Here is a 19,666-nt window from a genome sequence, read left to right as displayed (position 1 = left end):
AAAATTTGAAGACTCCCCGTGTGCAGTTCAATTGAACAGTTAATCTTTATGCGCCGCAGCATAAGGTTTTCCCACAAAATTCATACTTTAAATACTTGTTCATGGTATTTCTGAGGACAATATACAACGGATAATGTAATCAATCAATGTATGTCAGTAGAAAGCTACATATAGTTCTTAATACGAAATGTTTATTAATATGTTCATGATATTTTTAGGAAACGAAGTACAAAGGGTGGATCCCCAAACATTTTAATGAGACGTCCTTCCTGACAGTTCTTAACATTGTTTGTGCACTTGGCTTTCCCGCTAACCCTTACAAGGCTTCAGTCTCCATACCGACCGACTTTACACATTTCCCATCCACATATATTACTGCCGTTCTTTATTGAACCTACTCCTGCAGCGCTTCAGTCAAAATGAGAAGGATAACAAAAAAACAATGGTTAAAACTGGACTGGTGCTTCGCTTCGTTGTCGTTAGTTTCTCCGGATAAGGTGGATTGGAAGATCCGCAATAAATTGATATGATGGGGAAAATGTCCCTCGACAGAGCGCATTCTTCCAGTGCTGTCTGGGAAAATATTAAACATTCATACGCTGAAGCAGCTACGGCGATTTGCACCAGTAGCTAACAACACAACCCAACAACGCAAACGCCAGCTCCTGCACGTATTCGTGTGTCCATGAGTTTCCATGAACCCACGTCTGTATGCGCGTGAAACCTTACACAGACAACCACACTTCTAATCCACTTCAGTAATTTTCAAAACCCAGGGGCATTCCCCCATTTGAACAAAGCCTGCGTCTAAACAAAATACATTTATAAACGCTTCCATAAAAAGGGTACAGGTGGATGGTAAAGGCCAATGCTTTGGATTTTTTCAGCATCAATATGTTAAAAGGCTTTAAAGAAGGGACCAAACGTTGATGGAGTCTACGTGAAGACAACGGGCCTAATAAAGGGCCTGTATCCCTTATGTAATTTTTGGTTTTGCGCTTTGCAGGTTACTCCGCCGCCAGTCGGTTAGAGATGTTCCAACTCGCGCATCACATGAAAATTCTTGAGAACAAGACATTGTTGCCTACTTGTTTTTAATAGTACAGTCACCATCACACAACTCTTACCAACGGATCCTGCTGAAAAAGCTGTATCATGGAATATGCAAATCGAGGCAACAACCAATAAAATCCAAGAAACAATGAAAATTTCAAGACGAAACAAACAAAATGTATTTGAAATGATATATTAAAAGTGCTTTTGAATTTTCTTTTATGTCTTTTCATTTTTCCTTTTTTTTTTTAACTGATGATCGACTCCAAACACACTTAGGCTATAACCAGGAAAAGTTTCAGGTGTGTCCTCTCCTCAAAATGTCCATGAGGTCAAGTTCGCCGTTGCACGTCCGTAGCATCAATTGTAGTTGGCAGGTCAACCATCAGTGATAATATTGTCATAGCGATTAGACCGTTTCTTATGTCTAACTTTCTTTATTTTTCTGTTTTAAATTCTCACTTCAATTTTAATTCTTGGAGAACATAGCTTCGACAACATATATCGCACTCATTATAAGAAGCAAAAGGTTATATCAAAAATTATTAGTATAGAATCACAGAAAACCTGGTTTAGAACCAGAAATATACAAAACAGAGAAAGATACATAGACACAGGACATTTCTTATAATTTGCTCGGAAACATTTTCCCGCTAGGTCTTGATTCTTTTTACTGCGCATACGATGTTTTTCATTTTATTTGTATTTTTTTTTTACAAAAAAGAAAATAAAGACTAGTATTTTACAAAATGAAAAGTCGTTTGCTTGTAGATGAGAGTGGATTTACACAAGAGTAAGTCCATTCCTTATTTTCTGTACATAATGTATTCCATCTCAGATCTCAGTCCCCCCCTTCAAAAAAATAAAAAATAAAATAAAATGGGGGCAAAGTCTTGTCTTCTACGGTGTTCAGAAATGAGGTCCTATATATAGTCTTCTTATTCAGGTTGCTTTTGGTCCTTTTACGTTCGTGGTGTTTTTTCACTTTCTCGCTCGGATCATTGGATGGACATATAAGGCCAGTTGAAGCTGCTCCCGGATAACAACATATCCCTTATGAGGGTTTCAATAGGAGTTTTACCTACCAAGCGGACGAAGAACAGCTGCTCAATTACTGATGAAGAGACGGTGCGGAGAGACGGCAGCCGCAGCAAGAGCTTGCCAAAACGGCTCGGCTGGTTTGGGTATTGGCTTCTCACGTATTCCTCAAGGGCGCACTGAGACTTCTCCTGTAGGCTTTCGATGTGAGCCGCATCTGACAGGCCACAAGCGTCTGAGAAGCCAAAACAGAAGACAAAAGGACCCAGGTTATCATTTAACATTCGCATTATGGGTTAGTGTCAAACTGAAATAAAACACACTTCCAGGTATACGGTACGTGCAATATCACTCTAGAACGAGAAGCGCCTGCCAAGCACGCAAAATCATTGTACGAAGTCATTTGGACAGAATATCGCAAAATGTGATCCCGCTTATGCAGATACCAAGACATGTGCATAAACAAAAGAAAAGGGAAAATAAAACGGTTTGAAAAGGAGATTTGAGAAGCCCCAACTCTACATTTAACAGCTAGCCAATAAAGCGTAGTAGTTTAATAGTGTTTAGTAGTGTTTGTAGGGTCTATGGAAATTTATGAAACTTGGACAGCAGAATAAGTCTGAATTTCCACAATTGTAATAGGGCTTAATTATTCCCAATGTGGATATTCTCGGCAATTTATTTTGCCGGTCTTCGAGGATATGTCTTTCTTGGCTTGCCATGAAACACACAAAACAAGGCCGCTGGAAGCAATCGAATTTATCAGCAGGACTGAAGTCAATAGTCACGCTAAAAGCACGTCAGAATAACAAAAATAGGCCATCGAGACACAAACATTAATCAACACTTTGTTCGTGCACGACGATATTTTGTTTTGTACCAATTAGTTCAGCAAATGGAAGACACATTGGTAAATTGAAGACCCTATTCCTTAGCTCTATATTTACCCTAATGTTGCATTTACGAGAGCATACCAGGCAACCGCGGCAGTTCATAGCATACATGCCATGCTGTAACGCCATCCCAAACCCTTAGGAAAACACCAACATTCCGGCATGTGCACCGTTAGATTTGACTACGGGTTGAAACAGTGTTGTAGCTACCCTGTTAGAGACATAGCTAGGTCTCTGAGTCAGTATAATGTATTAAACATCAGACAATGGCATCTAAAAGGCTTTTAGACTGATCTTTATTTCGCCAAGCTATAATTCACTGTGGTCAGACACAATAACCTTATGAACTTGTGAACTGTGCTGGGGCCAGGCTGAGATCCCAGAATGATTTACAATGACCTTAAACTAAGCAGGGTAGCCCATGTATGCAAATCCGTTTGGATTAACAGGGAGGTTCGAGAAATACTATGTAAAACAATGAATATGGGCAAATTTTCCATAAAGAAAGAAAATATTGGTCACCGGATCATTCATATTGAAATAATTTATATGGAACTATGAATTCCAGGACCAAAATGAGCAAATTAAAATGCTTTAGATTCTCTCTGCACTGTAGGCCCAAAGCATCCAACATGACCCATATATTTATAGTACATTGGGCTATATGCATATGCAGATAAAAAAATAAATAAATTAAATCACCTTAGAATATACAGAAAAGGTAGTTAAAATGTGATATACATTTTTAAAATGCATAATATATATATTTTTTTTTTAAAGAAAACTAAACAAAAATAACTTGGGGCATAATTAACTAACACAGATTGCATTCATTGCAATTCATTGCTAACACAGAGCAAAGAAAGTCCCAGAGTCTTACCAGAGGCTTAAAAGAACAACCGCAAAAAAAAAGTGACCAGTTCACGAAAATGGGAATGCACTGATGCATGCCCAAGCAACATTAATATAGTTAATCCATGGTTTGGTTTCAGGACGGATGAAACCTAGGATTGTTGTAAAAATATTTTTAAATCAGTAGGATTTATATATATTTTTTACACAGTCAAAATCTCTTCCGGAGATCTTCCATAAGAATATATCCAGTTCTCAATAATAATAATAATAATAATAATAATAATAATAAAAACTCAAATGTACGAATACATGTAAGTGACGTTTCTAATAATAATAATAATAACAATAATAATAATAATAATAATAATAATAATAATAAATGAAACTGATTAAGTCATAGGGATTATCTAGAACCTAAAAATACACAATGAAGTCAACAGCCTGGAAAAAAGTAGTTCATTTGAATATCCTTTGGTGAGTCTGTTAGCTAGTGCAGGGTGAAGAGCTGACCCTCACCTCTACCTCTCTCATCCTCAACACACACACGGTTATTCTAATGTATCATTATTGAACTGGGTACAGCGTGTGAAGTGTATGCTTCATAAAATGAAAGAAGTAAAAAAAATAAAGTAAAAAGGATTTTTTTTTGCCTTAAATGCAAAAATATACATTTTCCCAGGGACAGTGCATTCTGTGATAAAACGAGGTCTGTCTGACCAGTATGGCTTGCGAGGCTAGTCAACCAGCGCTAATAAAGTATATAATGCTATAAACTATTTGCGATTTAAAGCGGAGCACTACAAAAACCTTTGAAAATGGCTGAAGTCATTCGTCACATATCCCCCAAAATTCAACCGAATTTCCAAAAATTGTTGAGCAGCTTGCTGGGATCACAGATTAAGGCTCTTCGGGGCCTCTGCAAGGCCTCGCGCGATCCCTGCGCGTCTATGTGATTTGTCAAAAGCTCTAATATGTAGTTCATGCAATGCTGTGTTTATTTATGGAACGACATCTATGCCAAGTAACGATGTGTTTAAGAGAGAAATGTACAGTTTTTATATTTAATACGTACCCAGTAACATAAGTATTTTATATAGGCCGACGTGTTTACACAATTACAAAATAGTCATATTTGGCAAATGACCATTACATCCCCATATATATATATATATATAAAATAAAATATTTTCCCCACAAAATCCCATGGGATATTTTTTTCAACGTAATATAAACCGTGACTGCATTGTTAGGATGGTATAGAATGCCTAATTCAAAATACATATTAACACTCGCGGTAGGCGAAAGGCACCACCGCATACATAGTGGAACGTGAGCGGGAATTTTCACATTATAGAGATCTTTCTCGCTCGGACAAGGGGTCCATACATTTTGTTTCATGTCCGTCAGCTTATTAATTAATTCGACGAGACACGTGTTGCGTAAATCATCATACAGGCAATACTTCCCTAAATTTCCCACGGTCTGTGCTACACTTCTATTGCCGTTTTGTCGTGCTCTACGCTCTTATTAAAACACTTAGATGACATTGAGAACTACATTGTAGTTATACGACTGTATACGAAAAAAAAATGTTTTTTCTGTGACCACAGTTCTGAAAACAACTCTGCACGCAGTCATCGTGGGCTTTGTGGTCATCTCTGAAAGTGTTGGGCCCCATCTATGTCGGGGCACACAACGCCGTTTACATATTACATAAACTGCTTTAAAAGTGGAACTGAACACGGGACGGAATTCAGAAAGAATTTACCACTGGGTCTACTTCTACTACTCTTTTCTCGTTCAGACCCCTGCAAGAAGGCCTCGCATAGGCTCGGTTAACGCTTACCTGACGTAAAGAGGACTATTGCTTTGATGCAGCTGTACTCTGCCGAATCGACGTGAAGGGCTTTGAGCTTCTCGACCTGTTCCTGGAAGATACGAATGTGATCCATGAAAGCCACGACCCGGTCCGCGGACATTGGAGAGGCGTGGAGGCCAGCCGCGGCGAGCAGAGGGGCCACGTGCAAGGGCATGGAGCACTGAGCCGCGTTAAGCACAAACAACTCGCTCCACGTCAGCCTGAGAAGTGACACCTGGTCTGTGATCTGGAGGTCGGGGAAGAAAGGGATGTTCCTTGCCCATTCCACGGCGCTGAAGAGCAAGCGAGCAGCCAGTTCACAAATGTTCTCGATGCCCATTATGTTGTTGGGCTGCATGCACTGGCTCCCGTATCTGGAGGTCGGGTAAGGCTCGGCCCGGAGTAACAACGAGATGTATCCGGAGAGATAACAATGACCGTTCAGAGGGTCCCCGTTCGTCAGTGCGTACTGGCCTGGGTTCGGCTGGGTTGGAGGCATTCTTCCTCGCTGAACCGCTGACAAAAAGAAAGAGAAGGAGAGGAAATGTGCATCCAGAGCTGATAAACATTTGAGTTTCTGTGCAGGCTGTATATTCCACAGAAATTCCTGAACTGACATAGCGTGTGCGTATTTGCTGTCACTCCACGATTCTCCCTTTAAACAGTAATAAAATGTATTAATTTGTAATGGAAATAATGTTATCTGCCGTGAATATGCGTGTGTTTGCATGTGGGTACGCCATTCTGAAAAAAGACCATGTGCAATGAATTCCAACCGCCAGCTTTTGTTATAAATTCTATTTGAAGTTCCCACTACATCAGTCTGGCGTCTCACTGATTCAGTGTTTATCTATATATTTGTATGCATACATGAATAACACACACACATACACACACACACACACACACACGCGCGCGCGCACACACACACACGTGTTTGCTTCGTAATAAGTGCACTCAGACACATCCGAGATAAATCACTGCAAGAGCAACGTTAAAACAACTCATGCTATGATACTCGATATTAGTGGAGTGATCCCATTTAAATATACACTCTCCATACACCCTTGCAGTGCCTAAACACACGATTCACTAACTACCTGAATGCAAAACACAATCGTCTTTGCAGTTCCGACGGTTGTTCTTCTAATTCGCCTACAAAAAACAAAACATAATATTGACAAACTGAGTCAACACGTTTATGTTTTGTTATTATAACCCGAGCAAAACAGCTACGGGTAATAGGGATTAAAATATGCTGTGGCTACCATCAACGAGGACACACAATTAGTGATATAAAGACAACATTTATGTTTTGCATCATAAATGGAGGCTTTAAATATACAGTCGGTACGCCTCACGCGTGCGCTGTATTTTAAAGGAATATTTGTTTTACAGAATACAATAAAATATCCTGAACTCACACGGCAGTTGCCATTTTAAGCTATTACTATTTTCCACTATAGTAAAAACTGTACTGGCGAGGATGGGATGGCATGGCCTTTACAGAAACACACTAAAATGCTAAACAAATCCCACTAAAGTTCTGTAGAGCAGAACACTTGTCTAAAATAACGTACATTACACTTGTGACACTACATAAGCGACCTGACATATGCAAAAAGTCGGCAATAACAGCAAGTGCGTATGCACAAGCATGTGCAAAATGCTACTTTTGTATGCGTACATACGTCCGCACACACACACACACACACACACACTCTCACACATACGCACACACACAAACGCACTGAGGCAATGACTAAGAAGACATTTAAATACTAAATTATTTTTTTTTAAAAGAAAATCATATAGCCTACGTTGCGCTTGCAGAAAAAGAGCAAGACACGGCGATCTGGTTTTTACTAAAAAGGATAAACAGAGAAATAGGGTACCGCTTTGTCACAGCACTCACTAGACCTACGAAGCGATGAATTTTTACAACACACAAGAATACATGCGCGTTTCCTTTGTGCACAGCCTACGCACACAAACATACACATAATCGCGCACATGAATGTCTTTGGGCAAAAATATAAATGACCTTCATGGTAAATAACGCGCCGGTTTGCCTGCGGGAGTTGCGGATGTGTAGAGATTGCATTAAAAAAATATATTCACCTTCCCGCCGCATGCCCACTTTTAAACATTTCTTCAGTCGGCAGTACTGGCACTGATTACGATGGTGCTGATCGATGGGACAGTTCCTGTTGGCACGACATGTATACGTTAAGTTCCTCCGGACACTCCTCTTGAAGAAACTTTTGCATCCCTCGCAGGTGAACTGACCGTAGTGCTTGCCGCTGGATTTGTCTCCGCAAACCACACATTCAATATGCTGTTGACTCTGTCCAGAATTTTGGCTCTGCCCCTTGTCGCCAGCAGTCCCTGGCGTTGAAGGGGGTCCTGGCTGACTCGGGGTTTGCGGAGTGTGTGGAGCTGCCGACGCCGCCTGCTGTTGCTCCCTAGCCGGCTGAGCTGCTGGATTCGGGCCGCTCGGAGTTCCTCCGGCCACGTCTTCCTGCGGATCTCGCCAGACGCTAACTACCATTGCCATATCTCGGGCCCGAAAAGTGCTATAAAGCGAACTAATCGCTGGGATTCTTGTACGTGGAACAAGAGGTAATATCAAATAAACGACTGTGAAAAGTCAAACCGAAGCAGGCGATCACATAGGAAAGTGTGAGCATAGGACAATCAATACATTCAAAATACAAAGTGGCGATCGAAAAGGCACCCGATCAGGATATGCAAGTATCGGGAGGCCAGTTCCAAGGTAAATTGCAGTCAGCCATTCAGGAACCCAATCTTGGTAAAAAGAGCGCACGAGAGGTAACAATTACAGTTTGGTTTAAAATAACCAGTTACGAGGCAGGACCGATTCACCGAGACGAAGAAATAAAAATGAATTGTGTAAGAAAAAAAAAAGAAAAAAACGATCCAAAGTCTGGCGTGAAATAAATCCCTTTCTTTTCTTCCTTGTCCCTTACTCCTGTCTTCACTGGTGGAAGAGAGGAAAAAACTGAAGAGCGGAATTTTATGTCTATATTTTCAAAATAAAACTCATCTGGACCAACAAAACGGCGTCGTCGAAGTGCCCCTGTAGTTTCACCTCTCCAGCAGGAATGGAGCGAAAGAGAAAAGATAAAAAGAAAAAACAACAACTAATAGAATATGCAAGAAGGAGAGACCCAAAAATGAATGCGTTTAAACGGGAAGACCAGCAGAGCAATGTTTCCGAAACGGGGATCTGCGCGAATGTCTGTATATAGTGAACTTTGACACTACTATTGAAACTGACACGTTTCTATGGAGATCGCTGCGCCTTATATGGTGCTCGTGTCAAGGAGCCAAGAGAGGGGCTGCTGGCAACTGATAATCAAAGGCGACTGACTGGTCAGAGCCCTGCATTGAGGAGGGGGGTGGAAAAGGGGGGGGGTTTAGGGGGGGAGAGAAAAATGGGAGGCTAAGGTTAGCCAAGCCTCCTTCACTCCATTGGTTAGAGTCCTCGTTGCTTGCTACCTACGACTGGGGGGTTCTGACAAGCACGATTTACATCGAGCTCGCCCTGCGCTGCTATTTACTCTGAAACCTGATTAGTATGGGTCGCTATTGTCACAAAAGAGGAAGAAACCCTGGACAGAATAGCCAAAAAGAGGGGTAAAAGAGGGGGACATAGCTCGGTGCACGTGAAATAAACAAACGTGCGAGGGTGAAAGGACTCGAGTCGAGTCCCTCAAAGTTTGAGACGGTTTGTTTGAAGCTGCTGTCTTAATTATAGCCTAAATGCTAATGTGACTGACAGTATCAGTGCCCTGTTCTCTAATTTTACAATATGAAGAAATACGTGTGATAACACGCAGCGCATGTAAACCACTTTTCATACCAATGCAGAGGAGAACATAGCGCAATGTAAACGAAGAGCATTTATGTGAAAACATCTATATTGCAAAAAAAAAAAAAAAAAAAACGATCGCTTAATACAGAACCAGCCTTAATAATAGTGGCCGATTCTGATTACAGCGAGACGGAAACACACAGCTTGAAACCCGACAGAGATATTGGAATTGGTAATGCATAGCAAGAATACAACGCGGATGCCATGTTATGTTGCTATTATTACAGTAATTCCAAAATTAAGTTAAGTTGCTTGAAAATTGCGCGGGGAATCCGACTGTCTGTATCGAGACAGAGAAGCCTGCGCCGAACAGACTTAAAATGTCTGGATCGGACTGCCATCTAGCGTACAGTAGACAATTACAGAGGCACAGTGCTGTATAATGTATTGTAATCAAGTACCTTTTAAAGAAATGTTATAAAAATGCAGATGCATATGGATTTTTTATCAGCACTATTGCGATTGTTGACGTAGTGTGCAATAAAGCAAAATTCTCATCTTGCTACTTTGCAACCATTTTTGCAGAATAAATTTCCCGAACAAAAAAGTTTTTCATAAAACACATTCTGCTTCTGTATGAAAGAAAAGTATGTTGCGTTAAGATGTACACCAATAATCGTGTTGACGTGCGTATATATTCTTATACGTACAAACATGATGTCAAATGTGCCAATGCGTCCCTTTTCAACTCATAAGTTCAGCGGCGTAATAGTTTTATAACACAAATGGTTCCAGAGCTGAACGGTCAGGGTTAGTGCGGGTTTATAGTTGGTATTACTTCGTAAATGCAATGTACAAATAGCAAAGAGGCAGCATTACAATAGGATGCAAATGTCGAAGCAGTGCCCCAGTAAATGCAGTTCTTGGGGGGATGTCTGTTTTTGACTATTCAGCAACGGCGCTTTTCGCGTCCCTCTCCCCGCTGCTCCAAATAAACTCTCGGTCATGTCTTCTGCTTCTTGAAAAGGTGAAACGAATAAGATTAAATCAGACAAAGGGAAAGTTCTGTAAGTGTATCATCAAGATTTTACTCCACAGATTGCGAAGAGAGCGCGAAGGAGAGAGAGGGAGAGGGAATAGCGAATGAGAGAAGAGGGAAGAAAGCTTGCACGAAAACAGCGAGGCAGAAGAGGGAAAGTGGACACTAGGACATTTAAAGAAGAAGCAGCCATGGAAAGCTGTGATGGGTGGATGGCAGATAGAAACATCAGAATTAAACCTATTTCCGTCTGGTAAGTACACCATTTCTTTGTAGTATACAATTCGTAATTAGCCGTAATAGTCAAAAATAGATTGTCACACAATGCCATGACCAAAAGCAAACCAGCAAATGCTATTTTCTGTGTGCATGTCATACAAACTATGGAAGCTTCCTTGAAACAAATTTCAGAAAAATTCGCAAGATTGTTTTTTTCTTCTCTTTTTTTAATAGCTAACAAATGCATTTTCTCATAGCGAGTTCTGCATTTCTATACCCACACAATCTGTTTATTTTTGTGGATCGTTACTGGCGGGCTAACATCTTCGAAAAAAAAATATTTTCCAGGTCGTATAAGCTTCTCACCTGCTCAAGCGTATTTGTTGTTTAATCACATAATGAAAAGATCGATAGCAGCCTGTTTGTCTAAGCGATAGTGTTAACGGATTGAAAGGACAGTTACACGATCGACTTGGTCACTGAAAGACAGACAAACACAGGAGCACAACTTGCGAGTTACTGGGCAGCGTCGGTACTCAAGATGTTCATTCCAAAGTAAAAAAAAAAAAAAAACACACACAAAACCATAACTGTAAATAAGATATTAATTACTTGAAGACTAATGCACTGGTCCAGTTTACGTCTGTACAATATGAGGAATAGGGGGTTTCCATTCCTAACTCGGGTATCCAAGACGATAAATGTTAACATTAAGACAGTGTTCAATTAAGTTAGGCTGCAAACGTATGGCCTTCCTTCCCATATTTAACTATCCAAATCTTCCATTTCCGTGAGAGGAAAACACAAAGGAAAATACGTGGGTAAAGTATGTTTAGTATGGCTATTTTTTAAAGTCCATCGTTACAATAATAATTGCAGTAATAGACTATTAGCTACACCTGCGACTTCGTAAGGATTTAACTTTTATTGAAAAAACATTTAAATGTATAACTATGTTCAGTATGTGATAGTATCACATTTAATTCTACTATAAATAAAGCAGTTTATCATCATCGTTATCATTATTAAGATTAGCAAAGTTATCTCTGTGAATAAGACAGAATAGTTAGGGTAAAGTCGTAAAAATAAGACTATATACTGAAATTAAACATTTGCAGGGGACCGTTTTACTGTTGCAAACTACACATTTTGTTTCATATATGCATATTAAGGTAGGCTAAAACCTATTAAAACCACACACATTTACTGGCTGAATGTATAAAGAATAACATTTGATAAAGTGATAAACACATATAACAGTATTATATTGAAAGAAGACAGTCTTTACGATGTTCTGCTCTCTCCCTTTAATGATACATGTCAAATTCATGAGTAAAACAAGTTATTCAAAAACATATTTAGAACTGATTCTAATCCGTATATTTAATTCCCTCCAGGAATAGTTATAAAGACAATGCAATTCCATAGTCGCCAGCCTTCATGATTCAAGATCAGTGGTGAAAATAGGGTTGCGTTAAAATTCTTTTAAAATAACAAAAAACACATTATGTTTACAATTTCTATACTGTTTTTTACGTTTAGTGATCTAGATGTTACACGCTACATTAAAATGGATCTATCAAATCAGTAGACCATTTAAGTTCAAATTAACGTGGGCTTTCATTGCTTTTCGCTATACTTTAAAGGCCTCTGTCGGGAAGCCACCTGTAAAAACAAGTCTTATGTTTCTCTGCCATGAGAAAGGGTTACAAATTACCCAGACAACCAATCTCACGTGCAATGTTTTCACATTCCCGCGTAGGCTCGCGTCGGCTTTGAACTGTGCGGGCAATTTGTAAACGTGGGGTTTGGTCGATGCTTTGAAATAAAACCATTTATCCCCATATTTTACTTAAGCAGTGATATATCACGGAAACATATTTCCCAAAGAGCCCATTACTTAAACACGGCACGTGAGGCCTGGCTCATTCTTAGCAAATACCAAGAAGCAGCGAGTTTTATATGGGAGCATTCCTAAACGTTCAAAAGGGGAAATATTCAGGATACTTATATATTATTTAAAGGCAACAATCAATACAATATCGATTTACCACATGATTCAAGAACTACTTGCAGATTTTAATAATCTGAAAAATATTTCACTTGCACTAACACGTTTTCATACTTGCCACCAGGTGAAGGTCTAATACAAGCGACAATATAGTATTTTTAATTTTAAAAAGTTGAAGTCACATATTATGCAGGTGTCACATAAGTTCCAAAATTCGTACCTAATAAGTTACTTAAACTATTTTCACTATAATTTACAAGTTATGTGCTTGTGTAATGATAATGTTAATTAAACATAACGAATGCGTTAGTGCATGTTTTCTCCTCTAAATAACCATACGCTGTTTATTTCAAGGTGTATTGAGCTACAGAGAAATTGAGATAGCTGCAATTTCTGTTTTTCTCATAAGAACAAGCTGTGCGTAACTTTAATGTGCGAGTTAGAGGTTTTGTTGCTTCTACCATTGCTTTGAGATTCTGCAAGTTGAAAGAAAGGCGGTGGAGGCCTTTGTCCAGTCTGATCCTTGGCTATTTCGGGGGCTCAGATTGGTGTGAAAGGGACTAGAAGGTCACTTGAAATCGCCTTTTATCTGCTGCCGTTTTCTCTATGGGCCAGCAACTTTCAATAGACATAATCTAATCGCTCTTAATGGGAAGGGTATTCGTGAGAAAAGGGGTAAATATCTTTAATCGAGAACCACGTCACTTTATATTACTATACGTAACAAATGCAGCACGAACTGTCACACTTCAGTGGATCTTCTCATTCTTGAAACCAGAATAAACACCATATAGCAGTGTTCCACATGACGACTGATATCGTGTTATTCAATTTAAATCAGGGGTAAATTGGGAGAGCTAGTACACGCAGATTAGTACACTCGAGCTCGCCTTAAAAATCCAGGGAGTTTTCACTGAAATCAGCATTTGAAATTAAAGACATGAAACAGTTCATAGGACGGAGACGCTAGAAAATTGGACGTTGAGACGAGTAGACCATTTTGCATGACATAAATAAATTTAACAATTAATAATATAATTACTCATGTAATGGATTATATAAAATTTTACATAAACTTGCGACATTGGAGACATATACATTAGTTTAACACTTTGTCAACTAAGTTTCGGTACATTTTACTCTGGGTACAAATGTAACCTTTTTCAGCCTTGAAAGTGGGGTGCAACTAAACTTTGAGACTGCCCTCTTTTAATCAACACCACTGACAGGTAAAACAAAGCCAAGCCTAATCACAAGGGACTACATGTTTGAAAAAGTCGTAAAGAGTCCGAGTTTACCCTCGTTTTAATTGGGCTTTAACCAGCTATATTATATAATCAGCTATAACTAACGGGTTCGCACCTGGATTAGGTACCGCTCATTTAAAGACTTAGATGGATACGCAGCCAGAGACAAAACGGGCACATTTCTGTATCTCGTATTTTTTTAAATGATTTTTTTCTAGTTCACAAATATATCTAGCAGCCAGTCACGATGAATATGCCCACATAGGTTTCAAACTGAAAAAAAGAAAGACTAACTGCGGACAATAAGGCCTAAATGACTTCTCCAATTAGCTTGTGGTTAAACTTTAGTTAGAGGGACTGTCAGTTTATGCAATGGGTAATGGTTTTATTGCACACAAAACCATCATCTATTTAGAGCATATGTGCTAATTAGTTTGGATGTCTCTGAGACAGACATCATAAATCCATTAGCACTTAGCCTAAGCATCCTCGGCTATACAGTACATACATTGAACTTTTACTGTTAACCAAAAGCAAGTCTGAAGTACTGATGACGAGATCAAAGTATAAACAGGTTTTCCATGTAGTCAACATGGGAAGACAAACACGTTTTAATGGCACAGAAGACGCTTAAAAACAAGATCATTTAAAGAAACAAATGAAAATGAACACGATGGCAAATATGTCATTAAAATAAGCCTGTATTTAGAAATAGGCCTGTCTTTTTGAAATAAGAATTTTACCAAAAAAATACCTATAAACAGAAATGTCATACAATTTCAAATACATATATAGTGTCAAACTCACTACATAAAAATAAACAATGAAAACCATCAAATAAAATGGATTTAGTAAGAATACTTGATCTTGTTTTAGTAATCAGGCTTTACATAATTTGAGCAAAGTCTCTAAGAGTCAGAAACATTTCATGGAGTTAAATTGAAAGTTGGATATTCGATTGTAGCAGAAAATCTGCGAGGGTTATTGAGCTATAGCAAAGTTTTGGACAAGAACCTGGTCCGACTCTGCATCCATAGCGCGAGTACATCTTCGCCTGCAGTGAATATTCATTGAAACAGAAGTAAAACAAAAAATCAGGTTATTATTATTATTTTTTACTCCATTTGAAACGTAATTCTCGCGTAGATAACAAATTGACATGTAATTTCAAAGATGTTAAGTTTTAGGCATTATGGTAATAAACTATTCAATAAATTAATCAAATTGAGATCACAACTAAAACGAGCCGGGATTATATTTTTCACAGTCGTTTCCGTCAAGGAAAAAGATAATACGCATTCACGTTAGAAAATGACAGTAACTTTCAAAAACGTTTATTTCAGGAAACGAGGGGGCAAAAGTTTAATTCTTGATCAATGCATAAAGTATGAAGAAGCTTTTAAAAATTCTGCACACGGATTACCTTTCCTTCCGTCGGTTATCAGGAAACATACTGTAGACAGGCAAAGGACACTGAGGCCGAAGCGCTTTACCTTCTTAGCAAATCTGCAATCTATGCTCAGCTACTTTTTAGTGGTATTACAATAAAATGACTGCGTAGAGACTTGTCACAAAAGTTAAGGGGTTTAACTGAGCGTGGATTAAGTGTATTCGTGTTGAATGACGATACTGCGCAACATGTAAGCACCGTTTAGTTTTAGTAATTTTGCCGTGCCAAAATAATGACGATGAACTTGCCTTCATCAATCTATCTTTTGCAGGAAATGGGTGGACTCACTTCACATAACAATAATAGGTCTCTTAAACACACACACAGCAGGCGTTTAATTAGAATTCTCTTTGGTTTCGACCGCCACCTAGGAGTAACATGGTACAGCAAGATGAACACGTTCACTTCGGACCGAAATATGTGGTCCTAACTCATTTCAGCTTCAATATTTAATACCATCTAAAATACACTCACTCCAAACAGTATTTAGCGTTGACAGTTTGTAACGGAGTTCAATTGTTTACCACATACTACGCATTAATGCATCAATAAACAAATATGAATATTCAATATACATAACGACCACACGTTTTCAAAAGTATTATATGGGAGTTGACACATAGTGTTTATGGCTATGATTACACAATATGATATATCAATTATACAGTATTATAAACAATCAAATCAAGTTTTGCAAAGATACTTTATGACAAACAATTTTCACAGCCTCCTCTTCCATGTTTGAACCAGGATTAGCCTTTCATCTAAAGTAATTTATCATTACTGAGTTTGATGTTTAACTGTAGAGACGCCAAAAACTTTATCGCTTGACATTTACAATGCATTTACCTTTCAAGCATCTCTCAGGCACGTCCATACACTTTAAGGTGTATGCATACATACGTCCGTGCACGCACACACCTGTGCACACAGTATATAGTGTTTTGCATTTGTGTGCACGCACGTGTAGGTGTGCTTGCGTGTGCGGGTGTGTGTGTGAGGAAGTCTGTGTGCGAAGGATTTTATCTACATACACAACTTCAGGTAAATCTTACAGGTAATACTGAGATACTGAAAAATTCTTCCCAACTACTTAATAAAATGTACAAATAGGTGGCCCACACAGTAAATCCCTATTGCGCTGCCACACTCTAGGTAGCCCTACTGAGGAAAAGACAGCAGCTGTTATACTGCAGTCTTGCAAAGGAGAACATTTATTGGATATTTAGCTGAGCTTCACAAACCCAATATCAAGTGCTCGACAGTCAGAGTGGAACAGAAAACAACTTGCTCTCATGTCCAGGTGCAGTCAATACATTTGGACATTTATAGACCACATCGCTGCCTTAATCTCGGGACAGGTCAGTCCCCATATAACGTTGTAAGAGCTGCAGCATTGCTTTCCCATGATTTACACGACAGTGTACTGGTTCCTGCAACCGACATCTTCTGCAGCTACATACCGAGAAAGAAAAGAGTAGGTATTACATCTTTTTCTTTGGTCTTCACGGTCTTAGTTTATTTTTTAAAATTTTGTGATTCTATGAACATAAAAAGAATGGCAGGGCTCCAGCGCAGGATTGAGAATTTCAGAATAGACATGAGACTGTTTAGAGCACAAATGCTGTATTATATGTATTAAGCAGCAAATTACTTTCAGCTATCTCAATGGCGTTTGTCAGGCCTGACTTGCTCAAAATGTCATGCGTTTACCTTAATAAAGCACTTGCTTGCTAGGCCGCGTTCTGTCCCTTTAACAATATTAAACATTTAGGGTAAGACCTCAACTGACTAAGTTGTTTTAGCTGAGCACAAATCTATACAGCAAAATTGTTCCGTCTGAAATCCACTCTGACAGAGTACATTTTCATCCCTTGTGGACTCGTATAATAACTGTGTGCTGAATTGACAATGAATATTTTGCTGTGTAGTTACATTTTTTGTCCCTTACGAGATGACCTCAATCAACATCAATGCATATTAAGTACATTGATGCGTGTTTGTTTACATCTGTGTAGGTTTAGGAAATACACGAAAGAAACGGTTCCTCTTCTCGAGAGGCAAAGTGGGTCATTTTTGTTTGAGTGCGGGTGCCAGAGAGAACATGCTTGGTACTGAAAAGTGACGCAAAGCAGGAAAGGACAAGCGACACTTGATGACCCCCTGGATGTATCGAATGCCTCCTCTTGAGTTCGCCGTCCAAGACAGCTGCGCGTTATCAGAACCTACTTGGGAGAGAGCAAGGTTGTGTCCCTGATTCTGTGGCCTCCAGTCCTCAGGCTGACACAGAAGGGAACAGCACAGCACCAAACTTTTGGGAATCAACTTAATTTGCCTGTCAGGAGATACAAGGACAGAGTGTAAAATTAAAACCTTCAGGTTGAATCATTATTATTCTTATGAGATCAGAAACTTCAGTGATGCACGAGCACTGGTGAAAAGTTTCAGCAATCTTAAAAAAAAAAAAAAAAAATCCTCAGGCTCAGAACTTCATTATAAACATAATCTAAAAATAAGGTATAATGCCTGGATTATAATTTTAGTAACACAATATGAGTGGTGCATAATGTTTCATTTGTCAAAAGCGTTCTCATCAAATGTATACTTCAAATGCTGGCAACGTGATTACAGTAAAAAAAAGAGAAGTTTTTAAATTAAGCTGTGAATAAACATTCCATCCCTTTCATGTTGATTTAAGTAAAGCGATCTTACATGCGTTGTTATGCTGAAACATTCTGAAGCCTTTTCTGATTGCGTTTGACACAAAATAGAAAATTAAAGTTTGTCAACCAACCCAAAACTATACACTGCGTATTAAGTTAAAGAAAAGAAAAACGTTAATTTGTCTTTATATGCGAACAGCGAAAAATCACCGCAACAAACCCATGCATACACTAACACTAAGATACACAACCAAATACCGACCCTCCGATTAACTTCGAAACTTGCCAACAAATGGCGCAGTACCATTCTTTGTCGGTCTTCTTTCTGGTGAAGTTGTCATTCACTACGCAACTGAAAGTCCAATATTGTTAAAAACCCAAATAATCAAACCCAAATCTTGGCTTGCAAATGACGTTTCTTTGGGTTGAACAGGTAACAGCGCACCACCGCCACTGCGAGTGTGGTGACAAAATTTGAAAGTAGGTTCCATACAGATGTCGTTCCATGAAAGACTAAAAAGGCTGCAGGCAGCCTTCCGCCGCGAAGCGCCATTTTGGTTGCGAACTTTGACCTCAGTTGTTTTTTTATCCATATGCTACGTTCTCCATATTGGCAACGTGCAGTACTTTCATAATTGCATTAATCAATGTTTAATGTTGGTTGATGTATTTTGTTAAGATATCGGGCATTATATGTCTGTGAAAAATAAGTCTCTGAATTATAATGTGTGATTTCCTGATAACATTGTAAAACCACTGCCTGTCTATAAAATAATTAGTCTCTGAGATGGGTACAATGAGATGCCTTCGAATAGCGTCTTGGCTTATTGTTCACTGTAGAGCAATATGATGTACTCTGTTTGGGTGTTTTTTTTTTAAACCATACCTTAGTAGAATAAAGCAATATGATATGACTCAGATACACAGAACTAGATAATCAAAGTTACATGGTATTTAAAAATACACTTTATAGATGAAAAGCTTTATTGAATTTCAAGCTTGCTTTCATTTTACTCCAATGTGCATGCATGTTGCTGATTAAAACAGGAACTACGTTTCTCATACTTTAACCATTTAATGTGTGGCTATTGTGATAATATTATATAATATTGTCTTTCTTCTTTGTTACCTCTTGCGGTAACAGGCGTTTTTACTTTGTTGCAGGGGATAATCTCGTGCATGGTAAAGGTCTTTTAAGGTGAGTCCTATTGGCAATGTGTGCATGCCATGTGCTCATGCATACACAGATTTTTAGATACATGCTCTGTAAAAATGTGGCACAACCAGCTGCTCATTGCTCATTGGCTCACTCACAAAGCTGGCATCATCATCATCATCCAGTCACAATTCAGAACAGCCCGATGAAGCAGAAATCTGATGTGTAAGGTCGCCGGGTGCACAGCAAATAGTAATTATTCCCCATTTACTTTTAAAAATGACCCATTAAGCATAAGTACATGAGGGCCATCACTGTGGTCGGTGTCAAATTCTGCTTACGGTTC

General features: G+C 38.9%; 1 protein-coding gene and 2 long non-coding RNA genes across 6 annotated transcripts in view; 1 reads left to right on the top strand and 2 right to left on the bottom strand.

The window, feature by feature from the left end:
* Positions 1 to 174: 174 nt before the first annotated feature.
* Positions 175 to 9,078, bottom strand: nr2f1a (nuclear receptor subfamily 2, group F, member 1a). 4 transcript variants are annotated; one of them, XM_035378437.1, is made up of 4 exons: positions 7,987 to 8,176; positions 7,819 to 7,904; positions 5,686 to 6,213; positions 175 to 2,326 (listed from the first exon to the last, which is right to left on the bottom strand). In XM_035378437.1, exons 1-4 carry the CDS (start codon positions 8,025 to 8,027, stop codon positions 2,052 to 2,054), a joined length of 930 nt encoding a protein of 309 aa, XP_035234328.1. In that variant the 5' UTR covers positions 8,028 to 8,176; the 3' UTR covers positions 175 to 2,051. The 4 variants fall into 4 exon arrangements, with proteins under 4 accessions (XP_035234328.1, XP_035234329.1, XP_035234326.1 ...); XM_035378438.1 differs by having other exon boundaries at positions 5,686 to 6,210; XM_035378435.1 differs by having other exon boundaries at positions 7,819 to 9,078.
* Positions 9,079 to 9,160: 82 nt separating this feature from the next.
* LOC118206163 overlaps positions 9,161 to 19,666 on the top strand; it is an 11,162-nt gene continuing 656 nt past the window's right edge. The window contains exons 1-3 of the long non-coding RNA XR_004761146.1: positions 9,161 to 10,562; positions 10,634 to 10,827; positions 19,329 to 19,666. The exon at positions 19,329 to 19,666 is cut by the window's right edge and continues 656 nt beyond it. This is a non-coding gene — a long non-coding RNA (uncharacterized LOC118206163). The remainder of the gene's footprint in view (positions 10,563 to 10,633; positions 10,828 to 19,328) is intronic.
* On the bottom strand, positions 15,364 to 18,710 carry LOC118206164. The gene is made up of 2 exons (XR_004761147.1): positions 18,427 to 18,710; positions 15,364 to 17,836 (listed from the first exon to the last, which is right to left on the bottom strand). It is a non-coding gene; the product is annotated as an uncharacterized LOC118206164 (long non-coding RNA).

The sequence above is a fragment of the Anguilla anguilla genome, chromosome 10, assembly GCF_013347855.1.
Source record: "Anguilla anguilla isolate fAngAng1 chromosome 10, fAngAng1.pri, whole genome shotgun sequence".
In the NCBI taxonomy this organism is placed as follows: domain Eukaryota; kingdom Metazoa; phylum Chordata; class Actinopteri; order Anguilliformes; family Anguillidae; genus Anguilla; species Anguilla anguilla.
This window is presented reverse-complemented; position numbering and strand designations above follow the sequence as displayed.

Bases quoted from the DNA above. Each gene is read 5' to 3' on its own strand.
- nr2f1a (XM_035378435.1), bottom strand. From the start codon at position 8,254: ATGGCAATGGTAGTTAGCGTCTGGCGAGATCCGCAGGAAGACGTGGCC. The intron at 6,214-7,818 runs GTGAATATATTT...TCTTTTTGTCAG, and splicing joins AGTGGGCATGCGGCGGGAAG to CGGTTCAGCGAGGAAGAATG. The intron at 2,327-5,685 runs GTAAGCGTTAAC...TTGGCTTCTCAG, and splicing joins AATAGTCCTCTTTACGTCAG to ACGCTTGTGGCCTGTCAGAT.